This window comes from Echinops telfairi, unplaced genomic scaffold (genome assembly GCF_000313985.2).
Source record: "Echinops telfairi isolate 266 unplaced genomic scaffold, ASM31398v2 ScPeMD7_2291;HRSCAF=2852, whole genome shotgun sequence".
In the NCBI taxonomy this organism is placed as follows: domain Eukaryota; kingdom Metazoa; phylum Chordata; class Mammalia; order Afrosoricida; family Tenrecidae; genus Echinops; species Echinops telfairi.
In genome coordinates, this window is record NW_022106189.1 from 7,834,306 (window position 1) to 7,852,546 (window position 18,241).

General features: G+C 46.0%; 1 protein-coding gene across 2 annotated transcripts in view; it reads right to left on the minus strand.

The window, feature by feature from the left end:
• The window catches only part of MYLK3 (myosin light chain kinase 3), a 59,749-nt gene that overhangs the window by 2,671 nt on the left and 38,837 nt on the right, over positions 1-18,241 (minus strand). For both annotated transcript variants that reach the window (XM_045293730.1, XM_004704902.2), the window contains exons 5-11: positions 18,095-18,200; positions 17,138-17,231; positions 16,538-16,647; positions 15,454-15,595; positions 12,208-12,278; positions 2,466-2,594; positions 821-973 (exon numbers count right to left, since the gene is read on the minus strand). In XM_045293730.1, the coding sequence (XP_045149665.1) occupies positions 821-973; positions 2,466-2,594; positions 12,208-12,278; positions 15,454-15,595; positions 16,538-16,647; positions 17,138-17,231; positions 18,095-18,200 (805 nt within the window). The remainder of the gene's footprint in view (positions 1-820; positions 974-2,465; positions 2,595-12,207; positions 12,279-15,453; positions 15,596-16,537; positions 16,648-17,137; positions 17,232-18,094; positions 18,201-18,241) is intronic.

Here is an 18,241-nt window from a genome sequence, read left to right on the forward strand (position 1 = left end):
TCAGGTTTGAAACTGAACTCATTCTCGTTACTCAGCCTTGATAGAGCTGCTGAAGACAAAGTAGGCCTTTATCACCAAGAAAATGATCTGATCTTTATTCTGATCAATGACATTACATATCTTAAATCTGTCCCCACATTTCCAAAAAGAACCCAAACTCACTGCCACGAAGTCAATTAATTATTCTCATAGTGACTCTATAGGACATATTAGAACTGCCCCTGTGGATTTCTGAGGCTGTAAATCTTTACAGGACTAGGAAACCTCTTCTTTCTCCCTCCCAGAGCCGCTGGTGGACAAACCTCACCTTGTAGTTAGGTGTCCAACACATAGGCCAGGGTTCCCACATCAGCCTGTTGTTGTTATTGCTGTTATTATTAGGTACTGTCCTACCGTCAATCAGTTCCAACTCATAGTGACCCTGTGTATAACAGAACAAAACACTGCCCTACCCTGCGCCATCCTCACAATTGTTATTTTTGAGCCCATTATTGCAGCCACCATGTCAATCCACCTTGTTGATTCGTCTATTAGAATATGATGATTTGGAAATAGGACCATTTTGTAAATAAGTTCCTGTCTAACACTCTAAATATGCTCCTCATTGCTTTTGAGTTGGTTTCCTTGGTCCTTTCCCTACTACGGTTAGTGCTCCAAAGAAGTAGCAGACCAAGAAATCCTGAACAGAACCACTGCTCCATAGGGAGAGAAGGACCTTTCGTTTTGGCAGTCCTGCCCAGCACCCAGTTCGCTCTCCAGACTGAGTGCTCCCAGCACCCGAACCAAGGGCCATGTTTCAGTGACAAGCATTAAAGGGCACCTCTTTTCCTTGACCAGCAGTCGGGAAACGAAGTCCTTGGCCTCCTCCGACAGCCCTTCAAAGGAGTCGGAGTCAAAATCCCAGCTGCAATTCACGATGAAATTCATGGTCTCTGCATCTGTTTCCCCTAGAAATGGGGACAAGCCACTGAGTCTGTGGAGGAGAGAAAGTACCATCAGTATGCGGAAGCCATGTTGCCCAGCTCGCTCCACAGAGCAAAGGAAAAGCCTCCAAACCTTTAAGGAGAACTAACCAGAACTAAACATGTGCGAAAGAAACGCACACTCATTACTTCTCCAAGTGGACAGAATAGAAATTTGGTGGCAGGAAGGGTGTTCAAAGAAGAAGTGGAAAGAATGGGAATTTAGAGGTAAGCAGGGTATTCAGAATAAGTCCCCAAGCATACTCCCATCCACTCCCTGCATCTCAGAAATAGAGATATATGGGAGCTCAACTGACTAGGCCCAGTTACCAAGCACATGTTGATTTAATCTTCTAAATAGCTTACTTTTTCTCTGAGGCAGCCAGACTGGATTAGATACTACCTAGCCTTAGGGGCCTAAGGAAAATGAACTTATGTAAACAGAAAGGCGGGCCATCTACCCTGTTTCCCCGAAAATAAGACAGTGTCTTATATTAATCTTTGCTCCCAAAGATGCGCTAGCTCTTATTTTCAGGGGACGTCTTATTTTTCCATGAAGAAGAATACGGTACACATTTATTGTTTATTGTTTTATTAAAAGAGACCTCGCACTTCCTGTCTGCTCCGGCTGTGCTGCGGCCAACAGTGAGCTGCGCGGCAGCGCCCGCCACTATAGTCCAGAGTCCAGAGTTACAGTAGCTTCAGGGGGCCTTACTTTGGGGGAGGTCTTATTTTCGGGGGGTACCTTATATTTCAGCGAGAGGCAAAACTGTAAGCAGGTCTTATTTTCGGGGGATATCTTACTTTCGGGGAAACGGGGTAACTGACTGGCCTTGGGCCCTGACCCTCCAGCGCCTGATGCAGCACACACATACACAGTTCAGGGGCACAGCATAACAGTTAAACACTAAGTACAAGCGTGATTTTGTTAGGCCTCTGAGGAAATAGCCAAGAGAAGCCCACAGCTGAAGAGAGAGAGGATAGTTAGTCTGCACATGGATCCCCAGTTAGCCCATCCTCACTCTGCTTCCTTGGCCCGCGGAACAAAAGGAGAGCAGGGCCAAGAGTGACAAGGTTAGGATGCAACAGTGTCCTGTCCTGCCCATCCTTCAGTACCCTCCAGCGCCCCTGTAGCTGCCAGCACCTCCTGAAGCTTGCTTTAACCACCCAGAAGTGGCACCCGGTAGTAGCAACTGGTATGTAAGCACCCCTCAGATTCTTCAGGTGGAACATGTCTGACAGGATCCTAGAGTTCCTCAGCAGGATCGAACCCCAGATGGGCACAGGAGCCGCTGGCTCAATGCCGCCTTCTTTATATCGCCTGCCTTCCCGTTTGTGTCTCGCGTCTTCACCTCTTAGTGCGGCTTCTTCCACGATCCCCACCTCCCACCCTTGGTGTCACCAAATCAACGACTTGCACTCCAAGTCTTACTGCTTCTGACGGCACCAAAACTACGGCCACGGCCCTCATGCTTGCTGAGGGGTGGGTCCTGGAATACTCACAGCATGTAGGTGATGACTCCCATGCTCCACATGTCTGTGGGGAAGGAGACAAACTCGTAGTTGACGACTTCCGGGGCCAGGAACTCAGGCGTGCCAAAGTTCACCTTCAGCTTTTCCCGAGGCTTGTATCTGGGGAAAAGGGGTGCAGAGGACCCTGGAAATAGGCTCTGGGAGGAGATGCAGGGGCTGGGATGGATTCCTGGTTGGAGGTGGACATTCCCTCGGCCTCCCTCACAGCCCTATGACCCATGTGATGTCATGGGGAATGAACACGCCCTCAGATGCCAAACTTTGCTCAAACTTGGAAAAAATCAGAAAGCCACCGTCCTCCCTGAGACGTGCAATCTGAAAAGGAAAGAAGATTAATCTAGTCCATTTGACGTGGGGCCGCATGACAGCACAAATAAATGGGCAGAAGCCAGGTACGGAGAGGACTAGTCCGCTGAGGTGCCCAATGTCCCTGGGGGGCTGACAGTAAGAATCAGTAAGATCTTTCTAAGCAGGAAGATGACTGAGCAGGAATGGAGTGGGAAAGGGTACTTTTTAGAATCACCCTGAAAAAGGAGCTTGAGTGACAAGAGATACATTTTAAGTTGTCCTATTTTTCAGGTACTATGCTGAAAATTTAAGATATACATGCCATTTTATTTCATCATCACAACAGCCCTATAAAGTAGGTAAGACTACTGTCTCCATTTTGCAAGTAGGGCAAGTAAGACATGTAATAAAATGAAGATTCGGCCACTATGCCCTACGTCCCTTCAATTAGGGAGGTACGTTTTCAGATCACAGTTTCCTCTATTGCATTGTGCCAAGACGTAGGTGGAACACGGCCTGTGCCCCTCAGTGCAAGGGCAGCAAGGGTTACCTTGATGGTTCATGTTGCCGGAAGAAAGTAGCTAGGGAGCAAGGAGAGAGTGCAAGCCTTCCTCTAGCGGCCTGCTTCTCTCCTGCACTGCCCAACTGACCTCAGACTCAGGCCGAAGAGCCACGCTGAGAGAAATGGGTTTCCCCTCAAGGAGAGAAGGTCTGTACCCGATAGACCTTGGAAATCACGGCCCCAGGTTGCCACTAGCATAACTTACCTGGCTATTTTCAGTGTCGTCCTGCCATACATCCATACCCTTTATCATGTGATTCTGTAGTTTTCAGTGGAGGTGGGATATATTGCCCGTTCATTGAAGGTAGGTTTGGTCATGTGACTGACTTTGGTCCATGTGTGGAGGTGAGAATGGACCAGTGCCAAGGTGGGCCTCAAGCGTGCTCTTTGGTCACAACCATGAAAGAATGAGAGAGACATGTGGAGCAGAACAGCGCTCACTGCTTGCATCTTGGGTCTCAGCCTAGATCAGTGAGTCACTGCAAGTGGTTTACTGGAAAATGATAACCTGCTTTCTGAGGCAAGGAGCCCTGAATTGTGGCATCTGCTAGTTTGGACAGAATAAATTCTGACTTCAGCAAGGCTGGTTTCCAGCTACCATGCTGCCATCATGGAGGGAGGGCAGAGTTGTGAGGAGACGGGCAGTGGTTTGTCATTGAGTGTGTTCCACCATGTAGATAAAATGACCACAGATAACCTCATGAGCACAGAGTAAAACAAACGCAGATCGTAAACTCATTAGAAAGTGATGAGTTTTGAACACTGAGTATCTTTGTTTTAAATATAATTTCTCGAATTATAAGTCTCTATATCTAATTATTATTAATTATAACATGTTTAAAAACTGGCTTACCAAATTCCTTTGCACAAGCCGGCACAAGTTCGGTCTGACATTACCATAACCCCAGCTGGCTCACAAATGTGTAAATGACCCTACACAATTGCTGAAGACAAAGCGGGTGCATAAGCAAATGTGGCGAAGAAAGCTGATGGCACCCGGCTATCAAAAGATATAGCGCCTGTGGTCTTAAAGGCTTGAAGGTAGACAAGCGGCCATCTAGCTCAGAAGCAACAAAGCCCACATTGAAGAAGCACACCAGCCTATCTGACCACGAGGTGTCGAAGGGATCAGGTATTAGGCACCAAAGAACAAAAAATCATATAATTGTAAGTGAGGGGGAGTGCAGAGTGGAGAGCTAAAGCCCATCTGTAGGTAACAGGACAACCCTTTACAGAAGGTTCACGGGGAGGCCAAAAACTAGTACAGTGTAGCAGCAATGAAACATACAACTTTCCTTTAATTCTTAAATGCTTCCTCCCTCCCACTATCATGATCCGAATTCTACCTCACAAATCTGGCTAGACCAGAGGATGTACACTGGTATAGATAGGAACTGGAAACACGGGGAATCCAGGACAGATGGTCCCTTCAGGACCAGTGGTGAGAGTGGCGATACCGGAGGGTAGAGGGAAAATGGTTTAGAAAGGGGGAACCAATTTTAAGGATCTACATAAAACCTCCTCCCTGGGGGGCGGACAGAAGAAAAGTAGGTGAAGGCAGATGTCGGACAGTGTAAGACATGACAAAATAATAATAATTTATAAATTATTCATGAGGCAATATGGAGCAGGGAGGGGAGTGGAATGAGCTGATACCAAGGGTTAGTGGAGAACAAATATTATGAGAATGATGAGGGCAATACATGTACAAATGTGCTTTACACAATTGATGTATGTCTGGATTGTGATAAGAGTTGTATGAGCCCCCAATAAAATGTTTTTTTTTAAATACAAAACAAATGTGTGAATGAAAAGAAATAATTGTTGGAATGGTTTGTTATATGTCAATAGCTGTGGTGAAGTGAAATTACTCAGTATGGCTCTGTAATCCACAGTCTTTGTAACTCCCACCAGATGATTGGATGGAACCAGGCAAAGAGGATGTGTGAAACTCTAATATAGGGAATTGGTCAGTTTTGCCATTCCATTAGGTATAAAGTGAGCCATGTCAGAAAAAGGAACAGAGAATCCCATGACCAGCAAGAAAAGAAAAACCAGGAGTGAAGTGTACCCCAGGTTCATACAAAGGAGCTAACATTTTTACAGGCACATGCCATCTTATTTCATCCTCAGCATTGAGACCATGAGCCAAAGCAGCAGGCTTCCCAGCCCACAGAACGAGTAAAGCTGAGTGTATTGAGACAGGAGGCTGACTTACAAAGCAGGGTGCACTGTTGGCATTTATGAACACAAAGAGTTTTGTTGCACTTGCCTGAGCCGGGCAGAGGCCCAGGGACCACATGGCTGAGAGGCCGACGACCAGAGAGACATGCCTGCCAGCAAGGCTGAGAAGCACCGGGGACAAAAAAAACTGTATCCTTATTTTGTAATCTATTAACTTCCCAGTCAGCCCTATAGTCATGAGTATTGTGAGTTCAATATGGCCATTGCAACAGATTACCAAACCCAATAGAGAAGTAGAGTGCCATGGGAAGGTTGTTTGATATCAGAATATGGTAAAAGAAGTTGGAGGGTGGAGGCATGTCCGACTTCTGCATCATAGGATTCATCCTTGGGCACATGTAGAGTTGGATCCTTCTCCATTAGGTAGCCCAACATGGCTTGCATGCCAGTTTTTCTGTTTTGTTTGTTTAGGTTTTGTTTTCTTTTTGGGGGGTGGAGGGATCCTTTCAGTTTTCAATGCCTAACATACATTCACTCCAACACTGTGCCAAACTGTTCCCTATGACCCCTCCCCAAGACTTCTAACACAAGGTCCTCTGTGTCCCTCCTTCGCGCTTCAAAAGGTTTGGAGTGGACACCCTTGTCTTGCCAAAGGATTTGGTAGAATGGGCTTGGTTTTCAATCTGCTATTAACAAAATACTTTCCATCCTGTCCTCCCAACAAGTCTCTGCTTAGATTCACTGATGGCTCTCACCATCCAGCCTGGTGTAACCCTAATCCCTCTTGATAGATATCATGGCCTCTGGGGACTTACATACACACTCCCCACCGACTATACCTTCATTTGTGCACTTTCTAATAATCTCAGCATATTTGAATAGCCTTACTCAGAAATACAACTTTTTTTTCTGCACAAACATTTAATTACTTGATAATCTAGAATATGCTTTCTCAAACTGCACGTCCCCATAGATCCTTCCTCTTGGGAGGATTCAGTTCCCAGAAAGCAGACCAATTTGTCCAAAATCAATTGGCAAGAGCTAATTTATTACACAGCCCTTTTGTGGAATGACCACTTGACCATATTATTGAAGATCCTTTCAAAGTTTGCCTTTCATGTCACAGGTGTTCCTTTGGACTAGCCAGCCAAGTTCCTTGATTGAAGTTTTCCAGGTATTGTGTTTGATACTTGCACTTCTCCAGTGCTCACCTTTAAACACGGTGCCCTTTCTTTATTTTCTTGGCCTTTCCCATCCACTATGGTCCTGCCAACTAAATCGTTGTCTTTAATGCCCTTGAATAGTTTAAGAAATTAGTTAACAGTCTTTGATGGGTTGGCCATTCTGCTTATGGCTCACTAATTGATTAGGTAGATTGACTTCGTCTTTTATACCTTCCTGCCAGGTGAGACAGTAGTATAATCTTCAAACTTCTGAGCCCAACTGTGTTAGTTCAGGTTGACTAGAGAGACAAATTCATAGACACTCATATGTGTGTAAGAGAGAGTTTTATATCAAAGAGTAATTTCACTTTAAGAAAATACCCTAGCCCAGTCCAGATCAAGTTCATAAGCCCGATATTAGCCCATATGTCTGATACCAAGCTACACATTCCTCTTCAGACTCATGTCGCCATGCAATGACGCCGAATGCAGGAAGATCACAGGCCAGTGGGTGGAAAGTCTTCGGGATCCAATGGTGGTGGAAGCATCTCAGCACTGGCAGGGGTCTCCACGTGGCTCCATCAGATCCCAGGCTCTAGCATAGCTCCATGTGTCTTGTCAACAGGAATATCTTGCAGGGAGTGTCTGTCTGTCTATCCCACCTCCAGTGAGTTATTTATCTCCTTAACACCTCCAATCAGGTCATCAAGCCACAACCTGATTCTTAGGCTGAACTCCACCCCTTCACTCTTAATGGTCTCAAGTTGGCAACAGATTATGTAACTACCACACTAACATTCTGGTCTCTTCATTGATGCCTTCGTGTTCTCTGCCTTCACACTTCCAGCTCCATCTGCCCAGGCACAGTAGATATACACACTATTCTTGCTCCTGTAACTCACATACCTGTGCTGCCTACCCTCCAAGCAATGTGGCTCTCAGCAGAGCATAAGAAATGAATGTACATGTCTTCCCAACTTGACATTCAGTGACATCATGTGGTAGCTTGAAAATATTGACCATCACACCACTCTCTGCAAATAATAAAACCCTTTCCTTTTTTCCCCTTCCATCTGCTCAGAGAAGTCACCCTGACCCTAGGAGCCTATAGTGTCATTTCTTTCTCTTAACTCAGTGTCTCACTATAAATACTCATTTTGCACCTGGAGGTGCACTGTATTATTCACCAGTGCATGCATACTCAATGAGGGTGAATCACCCAAATTTATAAGGCATTATTTGGAGATTGATCCTTAGGGGGCTAAAAATATAGATAAAACGATGTCTTTTAGCTCTGCCACGGGCCATCATATATTAACAGATGCCCAGATCCCCAATGGTTAAATTGCGTGGAGAAGGGGAACAGCAATTAAGAAAAGAAAAATGCTTGAAAAGGCTCCTTGAGAGCAGGGAATCTGGTATGCGGGGCTGATCATGAAAGACGTTGAGAAATACAGCTCTCGTAAGACACGCAGGTGTACAAGATGCATCTCAATTTTATAAGGCATTATTTGGAAAACCATTAAGCAATATTTTATACAGATTGAAAACTATCGTGAAGTGTTAGCGTTGGAGAAGTGTTCGATTGGTTAGGAAATACATTGCATTGAGTAATAGAGTTCTGAGCATACAATGGAATGGTATGAACTTGATGCTCTTGTTATTGTAGTGACATCAGTACTTGACTTCCCAGCTGTGATAGTTAGGCTTTATGTCAACTTGGTTGGGCCAGGATTCTGAGTAGGTTGGCAGTAGAGGTTTCTCCCATGATTTAATAGTATAATCAACTCCATGAGGTACCTCATGTGGGCAGCACAGCAGTTGTAGGATGATTAGGAAGGAGTGCAGCCTCCTTGCTTAGGCCACAGCCCTGATGCAATTGAAATGAACTTTCCTCAGGGGTGTGGTCTACTCCTACTTAAGCAGACTCTGTGAGAAATCTTGTATCTTCTCTTTTATTTTTATTTTTTTTAAATCATTTTATTAGGAGCTCATACAACTCTTATCACAATCCATACACACAATTGTGTAAAGCGCATTTGTACATTCATTGCCCTCATCATTCTCAAAACATTTCCTCTCCACTTAAGCCCCCGGCATTAGGTCCTCATTTTTCCCCTCCCTCCCCGCTCCCCCCTCCCTCATGAGCCCTTGATAGTTTATAAATTGTTATTTTGTCATATCTTGCCCTGTCCGACGTCTCCCTTCACCCACTTTTCTGTTGTCTGTCCCCCAGGGAGGAGGTCACATATAGTTCCTTGTAATTGGTTCCCTCTTTCCTACCCACTCCCCCTCCCTGTTTCACCACTCACACCACTGGTCCTGTAGGGCTCATCTGCCCTAGATTCCCTGTATTTTCCTTCTTTTTTATTTTTTAATTGATTGGGATTAATACATAAATCATTCCATAGTTCAATCATGTACAGCAGAATTGTACATTTGCTACAACCCCTTGACATCATCATCCCTTTACCCCACCACCTCCTGAGTCCCTCTCCCCCCAAGCCCCTTATTCCACTTGCTGACTCTATAGGTTCACCAGCCTGGTTTTCATACTCCCAAAATAAAAGCACATATACCACAACTTCAAGAGGGTGACCCCCCACAATGATATAAAACTCCTGAGATATCCTCTAACATATATAACCAAAAAGCAGACAAAACAATACAACCCCAAAATACATAAGATTTTGGAAAGCTGATCAGGTCTAGCTGATCAGGGGGAATCTGCTGACAATTTTAATTGTTCAAGTCAGCCTTCTGCCTTTGACCTTCTATACTCAACTCTCAACTCACCATAGCCTTCTGCAAACCAGATGCTCAGACTTTAGGCTCTGATACTAATCCCTCCCTTCAACTTCAGATTAATGTGCCTCATAATCCTTCGGTGACTGATGATGGTGTGCTTCTTCCACATGGAATTAGTTGACATCTCACTTAGATGACTGCTTGTTTGGAGCCAACCTTTAAGACCCCAGATGCTATTGTATATAATAGCTGGGCACTATCTAATTTCTTCACATTTTGCTATAACACCCGTCTCTTCCATGTCTCCTTCCTGGAAGTAAGTATCGAGCAGGGCCATGATGTAAGAACTAATTGTTCTTAAGTTGTGGCTGGGATTTAGTGTGAGCCCCCAAACCATTCCTGAATCTATGTTTGTTTGTTTGGTCTTTCAATTTATTCTTACTTGGGAATTAACTCATATATCATGCCATTGCATCATAGAATCTCATCAAGCAGGATTGTACCATTGTTTCATAATCAGTTCCCAAGCATTCTCTTTCTTCCTGGGTACCTTGATAACTTCTCCCTTTTATTGCCCCAACTCCCCTGCACCCCCACCCCAGTCCCCTTGTTCTACTTGCTATCCCTATAGGTACATCAATCCTAGGTTTCATTTACCGAAAAACAGAAAAACTTATTTCACAACTTCAAGAGGGTAATCCCCCACTCCATAGCACCTCTGAGATATACCCTGATATGAACAAAAAAAGTCCTAAATATGTCAGAATGATTGTCACAGGCTTGCCAGAACAATCCATATCTTAATACAACATATATGGCATTGTTGTAGCAAGACCTTATTTGTCTGCCTAGCAATAGCTCTCCAAAATTGGTACAGCTGTCTTTTGCTTCCTCAGACACCTTGTATTTTCTGGCTTAAATTCTCAAGTTGTGGGTGCAGCTGAGGTCAACTTGTATCTTCTTGATCTATCTTCCTACTTGACATTGCCCAAGCTAACCCGCGATTCATCATGTCGGGAATTGAAAATACATTTCTCACCCCTGTAAATAGACAACATTTACCTTATCTACTGGTGAGGGTGAGCTAGATGTACTGTGATGATTAGTGACATTCTATTTTGGCTCTGAATCTCCACTTGGAAGGGCAGGTGTGTGGAGACCAGAGGCTAAGCTCAGGCATGTGGTTCTGCCTCCATAACAAGGCTGCTGTGGAGGATGGAGGAGAGGATCCTATAAGGATCACAGCATGCCAAAAAAAAAGTGGTGGTTTGTTTTTTTTCAGTTTGTGAAAGAATACTTTAGGAAGAGTTGAAAATTCAGTGTGATGACCTAGCAAAAAAAAAAATGACACTTCATAAACAAAATGGTCTGGATGGAAATACAATTCTCCAAGATGGGCATGCGACCACTGCCATACCTATGGATCTAAACTCCCTGAAGGTTGGAGGGAGCCCTCCCAATGCCGAGGGTCTCCTACTGCCACTGCTAAGAACCCACCGTGAGTCACTGCCATCGAGCTGATGACAGCTCCTAGAGACCCTTTAGGATGGGGCGGAACCGCCCCTGTGAGTTTCCCAGGCTGTAACTCTTTACAGGAGTGGACAGCCCCATCTTTCTCCCTTGGAGCCGCTGATGGTTTCAAACCTGACCTTGCGGATCACAGCCCAACTCCACAACCACTACACCATGAGGGCGACCCTACAGAACAGGGAGAAATTGACCCTGTGCGTTTCATTGGGAGAAAGATGGGGCTTTCTACTCCTGATAATGCTTAGTCTCAGAAGCAGACAGGGGCAGTTCCACTCGGACCTATAAAGTTGCTATAAGTCAGCATCAACTCAATGGCAGTTTGCTTGGTTTGGGTCTTGGGGGTTTTTAAGGCTGTAACTCTTTGTAGGCATAGAAAGTCTCTTCTTTCAGGAGCTGAAACCAAGGGCTCAAGTAGAAAGAAAATGTTTTTTAAATGGTGATGGGCAGCATATGTACAAATGTGTTTGATGCAATCGATGTATGGATTGTTGTAAGAGCCCCCAATGAAATGATTTATAAGTGTGTGGGGGGGGGGGAGAAGAACCCATACCACCAGGTGTTTCCCCTGGGCAAGGGTCCTACAAAGGCACAATGTTCACTATGTATAAGCACATGTGACTGGACAGATCTACACAATAAATTTAAAGGACTTTAAGTGTAGTTTTGTATTACATGCAATGTTTTTAAACTGAAACTTGAAAGCCAATGCCCCCTCATAGGATGAGCCTTAGAACTACCTTTTGCCTACATGTACTGTTCTTACATCACCATTTTACAAAGATCCGACCCCACTCCGAGTGGATCCAGAACCCGTAGTCACAATACGACTCTACACCGTCACTTACATGCTTTCCTACTTAATGCAGTCATTTCCTGGAGGGGAGAGATGGTATCAGATGCATCACCTAGCCCAACAGCATATGGCCCCAGGAGACCTTCCAGAAGGAAAGTCTGGGAAATGAATAGAATTCAGCCATCCACTACCCACCTTTCTACTTAGCTAGGTGACCTGAAGTAGAACTAATTCCACAGCCTTTTAAGGAAACATATTTCCCAGAACACAAAGCCACCTCTTACCTGTCTGTACAATTGAAAGCTACAAGTCTCTGAGTGGGATTGTTTACCTGGATTAGTCTCCAAAGTACAGAATTGGCCGATTCAGGGGTAACCCTGCCCACGGGAACCACAGATAGTCCTCAGGGAATTTGGTTAATGTGTCAAAGAAAACCACCCTTACCTTCTGGCCAGCCCAAAGTCAATGATCTTAATTTGGTGTCCTGTTTGATTGACGCACAGTATGTTCTCGGGCTGGGAAAGAAAGGGAAGATGGGTTAGCACAATCAACAGCTAGGAAGTCTGCACTCCCATCCTTATTTGCCAACAGACCTGTTTCCCGGGTTCCCAGGAGAATGAATGGCTGAAGGAAGCCCTCCGGGGCTCAGACAGAGAGTGGCAATGAATAACACGGGCTGGGTGGGGCCATACGGAGTGGTGTGGACTGTGAAGAGCTAAATGGCTTCTGCTCTGTGTCAAGGGGAAGCCACTGCTCAATTCTAGCTGTGGCTCAGCATGCAGAAAGGCAGGCCCAGTTGCCAGAGCTGCTCATTCCTCAAGAGAAGCCAGGTAGCCAGATTTGTATCTGAAAAGTCCATGCTCTTAAATGTAGGCGGCAAAATCCAACTGAAGCACAGATTCCCAGTGTGAGGGGAGATGCACCTCCAGCAGGACAGCAGGACGAGTCCTGTGGCCTTGCTCCCAGTGAAACTGATGAGAACTCTACAATAATAAATCACAACACTCACACCCTCTGGAAATGGTCTGGGGGCAAACAGGATTTGAGGAAACATCTATTCAAAGGGAATCTATTGAAAAAAGCAACAACAGTAAGTCTGTGGTATTTGGACCAAGATGGCTCTTTTCCCTCTTCTTTCCCAGCTCAGCAAGGTGAAGGCTCCCCTCCAAGAACAGATGGTTTCCTCCTCCGCCTCCAGCTGCCAGCCAGCCAGCCTCATTCCCTGAAGGAGCAGACTTTCAGGGTTTATCATCTCGCCCTGAAGTGCCTGTTCCCAAGGGTAATGGTAAGAGTGTGGTTGAACGGTGTGCGTGCGGGACTGCATTCTGCCCAGCTTCCACTCGTGGAAGAGACTTTATTTGGCACAACACACTGAGATGACCAGCCCCCCAATCGCCCTTCCCCAGCTCATAAAAAGGTAGTCCCATGTCAGGAGAGGCAAGCTGAGATGACGCCAAAGCTATTGCCCCCAACACTTCGTGCTAGTATCCTAGAGCAAGACGTCACATAAAAAGAAACTCTGCGGTGTCCCCAGACCCTGCTCAGGAGCCCTGGTGCAGAGATTTTCCTGGGGGGAGAAGTGGGCCATAAAATAGCGCCGAATCTCATTTCAAGGAACTAACTTCATTGACAACAGAGCTTGGGCATTTTTAAACTTAAGGGTGCTCTCAATAGTGCGCAATGTGGCAATTAGGAGGCGTTTCATGGAATTAACGGAGGACTAAACTGTAGGATGGCTAGTTTGCCAAAGACCTAACCCAAACAGTTATAGGCAAGTGGTTTCCAACTCATGGTGACCCCCATATGTGCAGAATGAAACTTCTCTGTATGATTTTGAAGACTGTGACCTTTCAGAATCAGGTCACCAGGACTTCAATTTAAGCACCTCTGGGAGAGCTCAAACGGCCAGTCTTTCCGTTAGTAATCACGTTCCTAACCTTTGGCACTACTCAGGAGCCCCAGCTGCGGAGGAAAGAACCCAGAAACAGAAGAACTGAGAGGTGCCCTCTGGTGGGTTCAGAACAAAAATCAAACTCTGACCTCAGCAACCACTGTGTTAGAGAAACCACAGTTTGAATTTGCTTGTGGGGAAAGTATGTCCTCAAGCATTGTTGAAAACAATAGAACGTTTCCCCCCTGACAATTAGTGGGCTACAGTTGCGTGAGTTGAATGAATGAATGTAAGAGAATCTGCCAATGTCACTATCATCCCAAGACGACATGGACATATATGAAGCTATACCTCAGAGAATCAACACTGGGGAAGGAAAGATGGTCATCGGGAGGAAAGTACACCCTATAAATCTAGCCAACCTACTCCCCATCATCCATGGTGAGCCATGGAAATGTACCCCTGTCTTGAAAAACCCTCTTCTGCGGGCCCAGCAGACTTCAATGTCACCGACACAGTTCCCATGTAACAGTAACTTGCTGCCAGCCAAGCACTCTGCTTAGTATTATGTGCATGCCACGCCCAGGACCAGTCCTGTTAAAGAACAGAGTACAACCTCAACACCATCAATGGGATATTGAGTAGATGATTTAGTGCAACCATTCAGTGGAATATCAACCATAGATAAAGAGAAGGAGGAAATGTTAGGTAGCTAGAATAGGGACAGGGGCCTGTACAGGCCCTCCCATGCCTGCATGCCCCCCTCACCACCACCCACCAGAGGAGGTTGGGAAGGAAATCAGGTGAGTAGTAAGCACCTATGAGGACCCCTTAACCTCGCATGCTGCAATTCAAGCCCCCAGCCAGCTGGGAAGTACACCTGGGCGGTCCAAACTAGGCTCAGGACCGTGACATCACCCAGGTGGGCTTAATACAGCCAATGGGGTCAACCAATACCATCAACCACGCCTCCCTAGTCAGAGGTTTGAAATTCCCTGGGCTGGAAGGCCATTCTCTTTTTACCCAGCTCCTGGTCAGGGTGAGGTCTCCCTCCCCCTCTCAGGTACACATGAACCCTCCTGGGCCTACTGTAGCCCACAGCCTCCTTTCTCTTACGCTTTCCCCCAGTGCTCTCTCTGGCCTCAGTTCCCCACGTGTGGGTTCACTGTTCCACGAGGTTGCTTGTGACCAGCTGTGAGCCTCAGCGCGGCTTCCCTGAGACAGCATATACCCCTTTGAGACAGTAAAACCGGAAACTTCTCCCATCCTTCATAAAAACTCACTTGGATTACAAACGGGCTTTGGCAAGAATGCTTTCTCGTGTGAAGCCAAGAACCGAGGCATTACCCACTCGATAAAGATGTTTAACGTGTTGCTAACTAAAAAGCAAGTTTAAAAACAAGATGCATAATATTCTCTCTTTTTATGTGTGTGTTTGTGCATCATGCCAGGTTGCTGACAATAGAAAGCTCTCGGGGTAGACTGTAGTGGGAAGAATTTTCATTATGTACTTTATATATTTAAGTATTTTTTTATATTGTTGAATTCCTATTTTAAAATTTTTAAGCTAATCTTAAAACATTTGAAAAAGAAGAAACATAATTTATCACTTTAATCTTCAAGTAACCGTGAAAGCTTTACAGATGGGAGAACTGAGGGTCAGAAAGGCAGTGTGACATTCCACAGCTGAGCGATGGCAGAGATTTGGGGATGGAAGCCAGAAGCTCTCAGAGATAAGAGCACCAGAGGCCCGGTAGCCTGGGTCCCCACCTCACTACATACCCAGGGCAGAGCCTGACCTTGAGGTCCAGATGCAGGATATAATGCTGATGGAGGTAATGCACGCCTTCACAAATCTGTTTGATGAATAAGACCACATCCAGTTCAGTTAGATGGTACTTCTCATCCATGATCCGGTCAAAGAGTTCGCCCCCATCCACACTGCCAGGGTAAAAAGAAAGACAGGCATCAGACTGAGTAAGATCCTTAGAGAATGTACTAGGAGTCAATAAAAGGTGCCCCAGTAAACACAAATTGTGCCTTTAGTTCAAGGGGCACTTCTCCTGCCAGCTGGGGTTTTATCAAGACCTTTGCTGTAGCCCATTCCTAGCTCCTAGGGTAAGTGATTAAAATGGAAGAGCAGATGAGATTGCCTTTGGTGTTGACAATCTTGGCTCATCTGGAATACTATAGACAGGATGGCAATTCATTTGCCTATAGATGCCAACTAGTACCTACATGGCAAGAAACATAAATGGGTGAATCAGACAGATGTAAGAAAAAAGCGTTTTCTCGAAACAGCTCTCTGGTCTGTATTTTGCTTTGTTTGTTACTTTAGAAAAAGACATGGACGTGACAAGTATTTGAATCTCTTCAGCTCTTCAAGAGGAAAACAGCACATGGCCTCTGAGCACTTGGCCTCACTGTCGGTGGGTAATTGGGAGTGGCAGGGACTGTGGCAATTAGGAGGCTGGTTGCCCTGTCTAAAATGGGCAGTCATGGTGAGCTTAGTACACTGCTGCAAACTGGAAGTGCAGACCATCATTACTGGATCTTTTACATGTTCAAGAGAAGCCAGAAGTCTAGGTTTCAACTTGGAATTTTCTCATTTCTAATACTTAACAAATAATTTAACATTTGAAAATTTGCATAGGCTAGACTGACATAAAACTGAAAGTCAAACCAAGTTTACTGGTCCGTAGTTTGTAACAAGATGGCCTTCCATGCTCCATAAGGAAGTCAAGTAGCCAAACTAAGAAGAGGGGGCAAGATGGCCCTGCGTGCCCTGGTGAGAGGTTAAAAGAGAAGGAGAGCCTTCCCTGGAACCATGGCCCTGAACCTGCCCTGAAGGGAAGCCACTGGCCCATTTCTCGAGACACTCACTACTCCATGATGAGGGTGAAGCTGTTCTTGCTTTCAAAGGCATCGTAGAGCTGGATCAGGTTCACATGGCTGAGCTGGTTCATGATGTTGATCTCATTCTTCACATCCTCCTTGTGCAGCCAGCAGGGAAAGGGAATTTCCAAACAACAAGTCAGGAAGAGGAGCCAGCTGATCCTCCAAGAACACACACACACACACACACACACACACACACACACACACACACACACACGTTATCCTTCGATTTCACACCAGATCACTTTGACTCAACACCCAAGCCAGGTTCTTACAAACCAGAAGTTAGCTTAATCTAAACCACCCATTTCACAGCTAGAAAACTCATGGTCTGTGAAAGAAAGGGCCTTGTTTCTCAGGGTCACACAGGCCACAACCTGACAGACAGCTCAGGCTGAGGGGTGGCAAAGCCATCTGATGCCCGGAGAGTGGAAGTCATGGAAGGGGGCTAAACAGGCAGCTCAGATTTCCTCCTCAGCTTGCAGGGGATCAGACTAATGTGGGGCTCAAAGCCATCCTGGACGCAGCGATGGAAATCTTGAGCTTGGCCAGGGAGACAGGGCTGGCTCAGGGAAGATGCCTCACCCGGTCCTTGGGGCTCTTCACTTTAATGATCTTGGCTGCCAGGGCGAGGCCTGTCGACTTCTCGGTGCACCGGTGGACCTGGCCAAATCGGCCCCTGCAGAAACATGTTGACCCCGCTAACTGAGAACCCAAGAGGCTCACAGTGAAGGACCATCCTGCATTCTGGCACTAAATGATCCTATATCCTTTCCCCACCCACACACCACAAGCTAACCTGGAGGAGGTGCCCTCTAGGGTAGCCTAGAGGACACCCTAGTTATCAACCCCACCCCAGGTGGGATCATCATCTCCCCCATACCTTGTGGGCTACTTTGAAACCTAGAAAATAATATTTTTACTCCCATATCACGTATACTGTCCTACACTCTAGGAAATATCCACCTCACCTCACACCAAATATGGTCTTCTGCACCTCACATCGACTCTCCATGGGCTATTCTATACCCTAAAGCAGTGGTTCTCAACCTTCCCAATGCGGTGACCCTTTAATACAGTTCTTCATGTTGTGGTGACCCCCAGCCATAAAATGATTTTCATTGCTACTTCATAACTGTAATTTTGCTATTGTTATGAATCTCAGGCAACCCCTGTGAAAGGGTCGTTCAACCCCCAAAGGGGTCACAACTCACAGGTTGAGAACTGCTGCCCTAAAGGGTGCCTAACCACCCTTTACTGTGTGCGCACTCCTGCTCGCTCTAGAATATACTTTCCACATCTGTCTCCAGGAGACAGTTACACCTCACCACACCTGGTGAGTTGCCTTTTGCGTCAAGGAAAATCCAGTCCATCGCCCTCTGTATGGTCGATCCCACTCTCTCATGCTAAATGGGACATCTTGCCTTGGCTCGATTAACTAGTTTCTTGGAACCATTCAGCAGCACACCAGCTCAGTTCTCCAGGTGTTTCTGTTCCTAGCCCTCCCCTTCCCACCCTCCTCCAGACAGAAGGCCCACCTACCCTCCTAAGACTTCATGCTGACATACTGTATACCCTGCTGAGATGGAGATCTCCTTGATAGTTACCACCCGGTGTTCAAAGGGGGCTGGTGGAGCCGGACTGTCATCTGTTCAGGAGGCAACAAGAGACTGTGAGCTTCCTACACAC